Source organism: Phodopus roborovskii, unplaced genomic scaffold, assembly GCF_943737965.1.
Source record: "Phodopus roborovskii unplaced genomic scaffold, PHOROB, whole genome shotgun sequence".
In the NCBI taxonomy this organism is placed as follows: Eukaryota; Metazoa; Chordata; class Mammalia; order Rodentia; family Cricetidae; genus Phodopus; species Phodopus roborovskii.
Genome location: NW_026126460.1, coordinates 16,280,034 through 16,292,633, shown reverse-complemented (window position 1 = coordinate 16,292,633; position 12,600 = coordinate 16,280,034). Strand labels below are relative to the sequence as shown.

The following is a 12,600-nucleotide window of genomic DNA, read 5'->3' as shown; positions in this document are numbered from 1 at the left end:
ACTGTCATTTTTACTATGTAGCTCCTACCTATCAACGAGTATGAGAGATCTTTCCATATTCTGGTATCTTCTTAAATTTTTCTTCAAAGACTTAAAAGTTCTTGTCATACAGAACTTTCACTCATTTTGTTAGTTACCCCAAGATATTTTTTATATCATTTGTGGCTAGTGTAAAGAGTGATATTTCCCTTATTTCTTTTTTGGCCCATTTATCATTTGTATATAGGAGGACTACTAATTTTTTGAGTTAATCTTCTGTCCTGCTACATTTCTGAAGGTGCTTATCAGCTGTAGAAGTTCCCTGGTAGACGTTTTGGGGTCACTATCATAACATCTGCAAATAGCAAAAGTTTGATTTATTCCATTCCAATTTGTATCTCCTTGATCTCCTTCTGTTGTCTTACTGCTCTAGCTAAAACTTCCAGTACCATATTGAATAGATTGGAAAGAGTGGACAGTCTTGTCTTATTCCTAATTTTAGTGGAATTGCTTTGACTTTCTCTCCACTAAATTTGATATTGGCTGCCGGCTTGCTGTAAATTGCCATTATTATGTTTAGGTATCTTCCTTCTATCCCAGATCTCTTCAAGATCCTTATCCTGAAGAAGTGTATTTTTGTCAAAGGCTTTTTCAGCATCTAATGAGATGATCATTTGGGGTATTTTTTTAATTTTGGTTTGTTTATATGGTGGACAACATTGACAGATTTTCCTATGTTGAACCATCCTTGCATCTTTGGGATGAAACCTACTTGATGAATTTTTGATGTGTTCTTAAAATTCATTTTGCCAGTATTTTATTGAGTATTTTTGCATCAGTGTTCATGAGGAAGATTTTCTCTCTCTTTCTCTCTCTCTCTCTCTCTCTCACTTGCTCATTGCATCTTTGTGTGATTTGAGTATCAGGATAACTCTAGCCTCATAAAAAGAGCTTGGCAATGTTCCTTCTGTTTCTCTTGTGTGGAAAAGGTATTAGATCTTTTGTGAAAATCTGTTAGAATTCTGTGCTGAAACCATCTGGCCCTGGGATTTTGGGGGGAAGGGGTGTTTAATGACTGCTTCTATTTCCTTAGGGATTGTAGGTCTATTTAAATTGATGATTTAATTTTGATGTGTGGTACCTATCTGGAAAATTATCCATTTCTTTTACATTTTCTAATTTTGTGGAGTATATTTTTGAAGTATGATAATGATTCTCTGGATTTCTTCAATATCTGTTTTTATGTTACCCTTTTCATTTATGATTTTGTTAATTTGAATATGCTCTCTACCTTTTAGTTAGTTTTGATAAGGATTTGTCTATCTTGTTAATTTTCTCAAAGAGCCAACTGTTTCATTGATTATTTGTATTGTTCTCTTTGTTTCTATATTATTGATTTCAGTCCTCAATTTGATTATTTCCTGCCATCTGCTCCTCCTGAGTGAGTTTTGTTTCTTTTTGTTCTAGAATTTTCAGGTATGCTGTTAAGTTGCTAGGGTAAGATTTCTCCAAATTCTTCATCTTTCCTTCTTTAGGTTGGATAAGTTTTCTTCTATGATTTTGTTGCATATATTTTCTGTGCCTTTGAGCTGGTATTCTTCTCCTTCTTCTATCCCTATTATTTAAGTTCGGTCTTTTCATGGTGTCTCAGATTTCCTGGACATTTTGTGTTATGACTTTGTTGGCTTTAATGTTTTCTTTGACCAAAGACTCTATTTCCTCCATCACATCTTCAATGCCAGAGATGATACTCTCTTCCATCTCTTGTATTCTGTTGTTTATACTGGCTTCGTCTATCCAGATTTTCCATTTCCAGAATTTCCTCAGTTTTTGTTTTCTTTATTGCCTCTATTTCAAACTTTGAATTGTTTCCTTCACCTGTTTGAGTGTTTCTTCTTAGCTTTCTTGGCTTTCTTTAAGAGATTTATATGTTTATTCCAATTTTTTGTCTTTTCCGTGATTTCTTTAAGAGATTTTTTTTCATTTCCTCTTTAAGGTCCTCTGTCATCTTCATAAAGTTATTTTTTAAGGTCATTTTCTTCAGCTTCTTCTGTATTGGGATGTTCAGGTCTTGCTGTTGTAGAACCACTAGGTGGTGCCATATTGCTCTTTATGTTGCAGAATGTATTTTTGTGACCATCTCCCAAACTCAGTGCAGGTGGTGCCGGTGCCTCAGAGGGACTCTTTGTCCAATTAATGCAAGCAGTGTCTGTGCCTGGGGGTGGGAGGACTCTTGGTCCAATAGGTGCAGGTGGTGTCTGTGCCTCCAGGGACAACTGATGCTGTGGGGGGATGATTGGATTTTGGAGCAGAGTGGGGTAGCTGAATAGAGCAGCCTGCCAGCAGGGGTCTTACCTGCTGACTGGCTAATGGGGCCATTTTGATGTTTCCATGAATAAAACTTAAATCTCTACTTTTGAAATACATCTAGGTTTCCAATTAAGTTCTACTTGTAGTAAAGTTTCTCTAATTTTTAGCATATACAAACTAACAGCAATCATAATTCAATATTTTATGAATGTCCAAAATATGAAATTATAAAAAGTGATTCCAACAACAAGGAGTTCTTGAACTGCTGCTGTGAGACCTTTAAAAGCTTTATTAATCTACTAACAAATTTAAATTTTAACATAACATTACATTTTAACATAATAATTAATAAGCATAATAGCTTTAGGAGCTTTTTTTTTTTTTTTTAGTTGTTTGGTTGGTTGCTTACTTTTTTTAGAATTACTCTGAAATGACATATTAAGCTAAATACTATGAATCAGACATTGAATATATAGTAATGATTATTAAAAATCAAAGATGAGGTTAGTCCACTTTAATTTTGCTGCTGGTTGTATTAACTATTTTATGTCTTAAATGTTAGCATACACATGACAAGTTCTGTTATTTGCAGCAAGAATAAATAGCACACAGTATTTAATAAGAACTAGGCACAGACCTACCTATTTCCCACATACTAAGACATTTACTCTTCATCCTGTTATGAGTCTGGAACTATCATCTCCCTTTTGCAAGTCAAAAATCAAAGACACAACTTTAAAGACCTTGGACCATAGTTGGGAATCAGCCCCAGATTCAGGCTTTGTGATGTTGCACAGCCTCTCCACAATCTTCATGGATTTCTGTGCTGGGCAAGTGTTTACCACTTGTCTCTCAAGGGATTCTAAGCTTCTAAGTACATTCTTAATACTCAGTTCTGTAATAGCCAATCATTCTTCACTGTCTGCCTATTCCTACTACTCACATGAGATATTTAATCTGAATTCACCTATGACCAATACCCAGATACAAGTTCCTTTCCAGTCAGTATTCTGTGGTCAAGCACGAGGGTTTCTCCCAACAATGTGGTAGAAAATAATTGGGCTTAAAAATAACTAGTTGAAATATTAAAAAAAAACTGCCAAAAAAGTGCATGCTTGGAATCTGTTTCATAACTTCAATGTATCCACATTAAATACTCCAAGGCTAAACAAAACTACTTGTGTTAGCTATCTATTGATGCGAAACAATTCCCAATAGGAGTTTCTTCTTTCTCCTGTAACACCTTGACAGCTGCTTCTTAAGAAGCACCAAGCTGCTGGCAGACATATCTTTACATTAACTTTTCTTTCACCAACTTAAAGTCATCTGATTATTTGTGTTATCCCAAGTTCACAGCCACTCTGATAATTCAGAAATATTTTTTTTTAGATTAGCACCTCAGTTACCAAAATCTGTGATTATTATTTACTACTGCATAACAAACTTACAATAACATATGGCTTAAGAGAACAGTAAGCAAGCACTGCTTATTAACCAAGCAAAACTAAATCAGAAACACATAGAATCTTACTTATATCTGGAAAGTACAAGTGGCTCAACTTAAAGAAACAGACAGTAGAAGGTAATCACCTCAGGTTAAGGGTGAAGAAAAGAGGGAGATGTTGATCAAAGAGATTACATTTCCAATTATGAAGTGAGCAAGTTCTGGAAGCCTAGTGCACAGCATTGTGGCCAAGTGACAATAATGTGTCATATACTCGACATTTTCAAAGAGCATAGATTTCCAGTCGTTTCACTACACCAAATGAAGAGTTCCTCAAAGAAAGGAAAATGGGAGCTAACACATGATCCAGCTGACCACACCTGGGACCAAAGTCAGCATACACAGAAATTCCTATATGCCATGTTCACTGCATCTCTTTCCACAACAGCCAAATACAGGAGCAGCTTAGATGTCCATTAACATGAACTGATAAAGGAAATGTGGCTCATATATAAGCACAATGGAATTCTGTTAAGGTATAAAGAAGAAAATACATCATTTGTGGGAAAATGGAACTGAAGATCATCATATTAAGTACAAGAGACTCTGAAGGACAAATGCTGCATATTTTCTCTCATGTGAGAAATCCACAAATATATTATACGAATATATTCATATATACATGATGCCAAAGTAGACAGTATAAAGGGAGATTAGTGGGGGTGGGATGATGGAACAACAGAGGGTTATACAAAAAGGATTATAAAGCAAGATACATGATATGCATGTATAAAGCATCATGAGACAAATTATTGTGCCTGTTAACTACAACAGGCATTTTTTAAAATGTAACTATATAAGGCAAATACTTTGTATTAGTTACTTTTGTGTCACTATGATAAAACATCATGACCAAGGCAACTTATAAAAGAAATCATTTACTTTGTCTGGCAATTGCAGAGGGTTAAAGTCCATAAAGGCAAAGAGAAGGCAGTAAAAAGGCATAGAGACTGGGGCAGGATGCTTGAATTCACATCTTGAACCACGAGAACATCTGGAAATGGTGGGAGTCTTTAAACTTTCAAAGCTCCTCCAAAAGGAGCTCCAAAAAGACTCACTTTCTAGGCCTCCCTAAACAGTGCCTTCAGCTGGAGAAGAAAGGTTCCAATACGTGAGCCCATGGGGACATTATTGTTATTCAAATGACCAGATGCATTAATTTCTCTTCTGTGCAATCATTTCACAACTCCCTAGATATGTACCAAAGTTTTACACTGTACAGCTTGAATATATGTAATTTATATTTTCAATCATGTTTCAATAGCGCATGCAAAAGGAACAATTAACATTTGTTATGTCATAGTTTCTAAAGGCCAAGAATACATTAGCTACTTAGCTGGATGAGTCTGAGGATTTACCATGGTGTCACAGTCAAGGTGACAGGAGGCAGTCATCTAAAACCTGAGCTAAGGCAGTGGCATGTACTTATAGGAGAGCTGACGGACATTGTCTCACTGTTGGATGAAAGCTTCCGTCAATCTTTATGTGGTTTTCTCCACAGACTGCTTGAGCATCCTTCAACATAGTAGCTATGGTTACTTCAGAATTAGCCAGCTAGGATAAGAAAGTCACAACAGCTCTTATATAAGCCTCAAGCCACAAGCTCGATATCTTAAAGGCTGTATAGGCAGGGCCAGTAAGTTTAGTATATGAGGACTATCGAAGGGGAACGACCTGCTAGAGGTGCAGCTTAGTGGGACAACACTCACCAAGCATGCATGAGGTCCTGAGATCTGTCCCCAGAAACCAAAAATAGAACTTGAATTCCAGAAGGCAGGGCCATTACTTATCATGTTAGGGATTGCCCAGCTTGCAACCTACCTTGTATGCTCTCAAGAGACCTAGAAGAGGATCTTTGTGAGGAAATCATTTAGAATGGTCCCTGGGTTACAGTAAATGCTGTACAACTGTTTATTATTGTCGTTATTATTATTCCTTTCCTTACTCTAGGAAGAGGTAAGCATCTATGGAGAAATCTTTCCTAATTGGTCAAGATGAAAGGATAAATACAAGCCATTCAAAGTTTCCTTCCAGTTCTGGATTTGCATTTTCTGATACATTTTTCATTACTTAAATAAAATTTCCCAGGACTCAACTGAAGGGCATTAGCCTCTTCTGAGAACTAGCTAATTGAAGGTGATTTCAACAGCAGTCTTTTGTCACTAGGTCTCCAGAAAATAATGTTGTTCTTCCCACTTGCTCACGATAAATCCCAAAACGAAGTAAATATTCTAAAATCCTCTGCACAGACTTTAAAAATTACAAATGAGCACATACTGTCTATGTGAGGAATAGATACAGCAGACAGGTGGGTTGCTAACATGGGGATACAGAGATGAAAATGTGATTTGTCCTCAGAGCACTGGCAATATCAGGCAACACTTGAAGTCCTATCCAGCAAATGTTCTAAGCAATAACTTTAAATCATGAACAACATATTGCTTTCTCACAATCAAAAAACCAGAGTATGTGAAAAAATACCATTTAATAAAGTATGGAAGGGTTTCCCATGGACTAAAGCACGGTTTACTTTCAAAAATGATCTTTTGAGATTAAAAGTCCCAGTCATATCTAAGATTAGAAATTACAAAATAGAAATTAAGAGATTTCATAGGGAATCACATGGCTATAAGTGATAAAGACCAGTTTCTTGAATTCAATGCCAATCATTTTCTGTCATACTATTTCTACTTTGACACACTAAGAATATGGAGTTTACTAACATCTTAGATAATATAAATACAAAAATTAGTTTTCAATATCCTAGGTAAATATATTTGTTTTACAAACCTCAGTGGCTCCTTATCAGGAGCTAAACAAAAATCATTTAAATAGCTCAATTTGAAGACCACAGAGGAGAAAGAAGTATAAAATAGCTAGAGGCTATAGAGCTGATCATTAACTTAACCAAGGCCAAAGGATTAGTAAGAAGAAAGATCATATACAGAACAAAACAGCAAAAGAGTAGCAGCTACACTCTGATTGATATCTTTAAGCACCCACAACAAGATCTGTACAGAAGAGCTTCCCAGAGCAACTCATGTCTAACGTGGTGGTGTAGTGTTCTTGAAAAAGCAGCTCTACTATGGTGTGGATATTTGCAAGCAGCTGGTGTCTAGATAGCTAGCAACACACTGCCAAATGCACAAGCTAATACTAAATGATTCTGTGGCTACTTACAAATGGGCATGTCACTGGAAACACAGAACACGGTACATCTGAAATTGGAGGAGAAAGGGAAACAGAAATACACAGTAGTGCACTACCCCCTGAGGATCTGGAAGAGTTAAACTTGAAGCCACAGGCTAGGCTCTAACCTTGGGGTAAAGATGGGTTTGTAACCAGATGCTAATTCCTGATCCTTTCAATGAGGACAGATAACCTGTGTACCACATGAAATTGTTTTCTGCTTCTAAAGGCGCAAAGGTTCTCATAAAGAGAATGCACTGTATTCAGATACTGATTCTCCCCCCCCCACCCCAGAATTTTTGGACAGCCTGAGAAATGAAGAAGAATATAAGGGAGCATCACCTGAAAAAAAAAAAAAAGAAAAGAAAACAAAAACAAAAAACTGGGGAAACATTTCTCTGGAGAGCAATCTTGCAAGGGAAGAAATGGACATGTCATGGACAGCTGTCTGAAGGGGAAAACTAACTTTCCTCTGCTCCCACTGCCACTGCGTAACTGTCTCACCTGTGACTTAGTCTCTCAGGAGAGCCTGTGTGCTGGGAACACCCATACAATTAATTCATACAGTTGAGCTCTTCACGATTTGCATGTGCAGCTGTTTTCCAACGGGAAAAATAAGTGAGCATTTAGACTCAAAATTATTTTAACAATGCCCAGCTGGCTCTGAACAGTTCAAATATTTCTACCAACTCTCTGTGCACTGCTCTCCCAAAGACTGTCAAAACAGTAATGTTGCACTCAAGACCCAAATCTCATTTCCACCTCTCCTTTTGCCCTTAGCTCCAGCTCCTGCTTTCTGTACCCCTGCATCTGCAGAGCCTTATTCTGTAGCCTGTTCTTGCTCTTGTCCTTTCTATGGATGTCTTTCCCTTCCTACCTACATCCATGCCGTCTCCCACTTTCAGCCAGATCCTACATTTTACAGCTGCAGTCCAGGCAGAGCCTGCAGCTCCCACTCTGCCACCTCTTCATATTTCTAGGAGAAATCTAGGGAAGTCAGGATTTCACAGTGATACTTAGTCGTCATGACTAGTCTCTAAATGCAAGTGCTAATCTCTGTAGCAGGAGAGTCAGCCCTAGATCCTGACATTGTGGACCCCTTTAGAAGACAGGCCATGCATGCATTGAAAATGCTATGGAACACTGACACTATCACAGTACCACAGCAGACAAAACTTCACAACCAGATGTCTCTGAGGAACATTTCAGCTGGACTAACAACAGAAATGATGGCCAGAATGGGTTACAAGTATGTTGCAAATGGATCAATGAACAATTTGCAGTTATGAGCAGTAAACAAACTTCTTCATTTACAAGACCCTTCCACTGCCACACTCATAGGTAGGGGTTCGGGCCAGCAGCATGTTTAGTACCAGAATAAGATATCGCTAATTAAACTCATGATTTCCCAGAACTGTAGACAGAAATCACTTCGTAGTCATTGACATCTTCTCAGAGTCAATGTACACTCACTCACACACACACACACACACACACACACACACACACACACACTAGCCTGGATCCCCCCTCATTAACATTTTATTTATCAAACTGGAAAGGAACTCTAAATACCAAATATCAGTATCATCTTCCCTCTGTTAGGAATACCAGCAGAAATAAAATATGTATTATGTATATGGAGAGAAAGAAAGAGAGATGACAAATAATTGGCATGCCTGTTATCACATTCTCAGTGTTGTTTACTTCTGGCAGTCTTTAGCAACAAGTCTTCATGAGTCCTCTGAATTATCAGCACCATATGCACAAAGCTACTACCAACTCAATAGAGTTGGCAAGAATAGAAAGCTACTGACGACTCTGGTATGAGGTAGCTATAGCATAGCTTCTGTTCAAAGCTGAAATAACTGCCAGTCAACATGGGAAATGCATAGTTCTCATGGTGGGTGGTACTACGTGGTTCTTTCTAATTTGTAAGCAAGGAACACAAAGGCAGGGGCTCTATACACCATTTTTCTCTCTGAACATTTTGTTTTGTTTTGTTTTTGAAACAGAGCCTCAGTATGTAGCTTCAGCTGGCCTGGAACTGCCAATGCCCCCTGCTTTATTCAGCATTCTGTGGGCTGGGATTGTGGGCATGTGCCAGCATGCCCAGCAGTAGCTGAAAATGTAATGGCCCTAAGTCAAGATATTTGTCTATAAGTTCACTGCTCCAATTATAGTCTTCAGACCTGTAGCATCTTGGGAACTTGTTAGCCACAAAGAAACAAGTGCTCATCTGGATTGACTGCATTAAACTCATCTTTTAAAGTTTCATGTTTGATTCATTAAAGCTAACATGAACTACAAGACACAGAGCAAAATAGTTGTTCTCTCTAAACAGACCATGATAATAATGCATGTAATACTGAACATTCTGGGTTTAGTAATATGGCTGTTGGTCTAGAGTCTACACTTAGGTTGTCAAATCTTTTTAATTGACTATATGTGGGAAAGTCTAGCATCTAAAAACAAGCTTTCTGATGATAATTGGAAGAACGTTAACTGAGAAAATAGCAATTTATTCAGTGTTTCACAAATATATTTTATAGTTATAAAAGGTTTCAGAGCAGACCATTTTACAAATTTAGAAACAGGCTGCCCAGTAGGGCACACACCTTTAATCCCATTACTTGGGAGGCAGAGGCAGAAAGATCTCTGTGAGTTCAAGACCAGCCTGGTCTACAGAGCTAGTTCCAAGACAGGCTCCAAAGCAATACAGAGAAATCCTGTCTTATATGAAAACATTCTCTTAATTGAGGTCCCCTCCTCTCTGATGACTTTAGCTTGTATCAAGCTGATATAAATTATCTAGCAAAACAAATGAAATTATGACACTAATGACTGGATGTTTAGGAAGAGCGGCAGAAGATTTCCTGGAGAATTCAACTAAACCTCTTCCAAAAGCCTAGTGCCAGGAGTATGACATGAACTATAGTAGAAATCTGGGCAAAATACAAGAAATTAAAAGTAATTACACATATAGGCAAGGTAAAGGACACTGGAGCTGTTTCACGTATGCATACTATAATTTCTATTTAGCCTCTGAAGGAGCCTGAGAGCTATAGACTTTAAACCCAAGATGTCTCACTTCGGCAACTATCATAATTGCCTTCCAAAACAATGTCAAATAACATTATACTGTCAACTCCTAATTACGCACATGAAGAGAGCCCAGGGATACAAGGATAATTGGTATTCACAATTAATCCTCAAGCTTCATTTTGACTAATAGTTAAAGCCTCTCCCATGACTAAAGCTCTTCCCTAAGCACTGAATGCAGCAAAATCAACTAGTTAAATGTTTGACTTCACTATCCCCTGGCTATCCTTCGTTTGAAACATGAAAGAGCTACATAATTAACAAATTTGATAATAAAACCCTGAAAACTAGATTTGTTTACATTTGCAAGGGTGACTTACAACATTTTTTGTAAGGTCTGTGTGTGACATAGGAACTCACAAAGAGTGTGGCAGGCCACACAAGACCTTATAGCTTAAACCAGACAGGTAGGAAAAAGTAGACGTAGGGACCCCGGCCTAACAGAAAAGCAACTGCAACTGACATGGGTTGGCAAGAGAAAGGTCTTTTTACTTCAATGGTTTCACTGGGTAAAACCACATCCCAGATCAGGCCTAATGGCCTAGAGTAGCTGGAAAACATGAAATGAATTCAAAGGTATCTTTGGAGACATTTTGCTTCATTTTGGTTTTGGCATTTTTGTCACTTTTTAACTTTTTGTGGGTTTTCTTATTTTTGTTTTTGATTCACTATGAAACGAGGTGGGGATGGAGATTGTCAGGATCTGAGAGAAGTTGGGAAAGTAGATAAACATGATGGACACATATTGTATGGAAAAAGTGTAAACTGAAGCATGTTGCAGTTTTAATTCAGTGCTCTTCTGGTAAATCCCATTACTCTGACTTTCTTGTTTAAAGTTTCACTGTGTAAGAATTCTGTATTTATTTTACAAATATATCTTTAAAATGTTATCAAACTATTAGTCTCATGTTAATTACTAAACTATGCACAGAGAAATCATTTTCATGCCAACAACAATTTCATAAATGTTTTGTTGGAAGGCCACTGGAAAACCTTATACTCGGTGCAGATGAATTCAGAAATTATAATTTGAATTATTACTATTTCTTAACTTTACAGGGAACATTCTTGAACAAATAACCTGTTTGAGCAATGAAAACAGGTTATAATGACTCAATTACAACACTAAGGCACCCGCATATTTTACTCAAATTGATTTCAAGATTCAGAGTTCTTTAACACTTTCACTTACTTCTGCGTGACTCACTAAAATATGGATATGTAGCTGAGCCTACTAAGCTCTCAAAATGGATCTATAAGATCTTGCTACCAATAATTCCTTGAAGACACAAGGGATTATAACTACAAATGAATTAAGGGAGATTTTTTTTTTACTGCCTTTGCCATCTTTCTTTTATCTGCTAAAAGAAAAAAGTTATATGGCTCTTACAAACACTGCCTTACAAATCTGAGGCCTTGCAAACATTAGTGAATCTAATTATAGGCATAAAATTATCCAAATTTTTCTGGCACCTCCACTCATAACTGCTCACCACGATGTTGCTTTCTTCCATACATTTGTCACCTCATTCCACCCACATTTAGTAGCTCAGTTCGGGTGAGGGGTGGTATTTAATCAGTGCTATTACTAAATTGCCAAACCAAAAAAAAAAAAAAAAAAAAAAAATACTGGAGAAGGGGCAAATTATTTAGGACTGCACAAGTGGACCCAGTGCAAGACCCTGGGTGCTGTCTGGACTTCAGTCTTTAAAGCCCAGAGGCACAGGTGTCCCTAAATCTCTGTTAATGATGGAAGTTACTGGGAAGGTATTCTGAGGATTTTTTTTTTTTTTTTTTTTTTTTTTTTTTTTTTTTTAGGACAACCACTAAATGATATGAGAGTTGAATCAGTTCCGTGGGGCACCTGGATGTCAACAACAGCCCTCAATCCTACAGGTCCTCGGTCCTGGAAGGCTTCCCCACGCTCAGGGCCACAGATGGACAGATGGACCTCCGCTCCTCGAATGGCTTCGGCGGGCGGCTCCCCCTGGGCCTCCCACCGTCACTGCACCAGGTGGGGCGGGAGCCCCCCGCCGGCCCCGTCAGTCACCAGAAGGATACGCTCCAGGTAGTAGGCGCCCTCGGCGGCCACCGCCTCTGCCGCGTCGCCCGCGGGCGACAAGCCAATGCCCAGCGCCTCCTCCAGCACCCGCAGCGGCGGCACCCCAGGCGGAGCAGCCATCCCTGCAACCGAGCCCCACGGCGCCCCACGGACCGGCCTAGCAACTCTCGCGAGATCTCGGGACCCTTCGCCCACGACTGGCGAGTAACCTGAGGGCGAGGGCCAGAGCCAGAGCCCTCTGCGCGTCCGCAGTCACCACGGCAACGCGTTGCCTAGCTACCCCAGACGCCCCCGCGCAGCTGGCCTAGGAGGAGAGGCGATGCCACTGACCAGGGGCTTAGATCGCATTTTTCACCCGGGCCACTTGTTTAGGTTTTTGGTTTTGCTTGGTTTGCTCTTTTGCTTCGACGCCGTTCTTCCTTGCTTCCGTTTCTTCATTGCCTTCTTTTTCTCT

General features: G+C 38.7%; 1 protein-coding gene across 1 annotated transcript in view; it reads right to left on the bottom strand.

Moving 5' to 3' along the window:
• Spag16 (sperm associated antigen 16) overlaps positions 1-12,284 on the bottom strand; it is a 766,492-nt gene extending 754,208 nt beyond the window's left edge. The window contains exon 1 of the mRNA XM_051190419.1: positions 12,146-12,284. Coding sequence (XP_051046376.1) covers positions 12,146-12,266 — 121 coding nt within the window. The 5' untranslated portion in view covers positions 12,267-12,284. The remainder of the gene's footprint in view (positions 1-12,145) is intronic.
• Between the last annotated feature and the right edge of the window lie 316 nt (positions 12,285-12,600).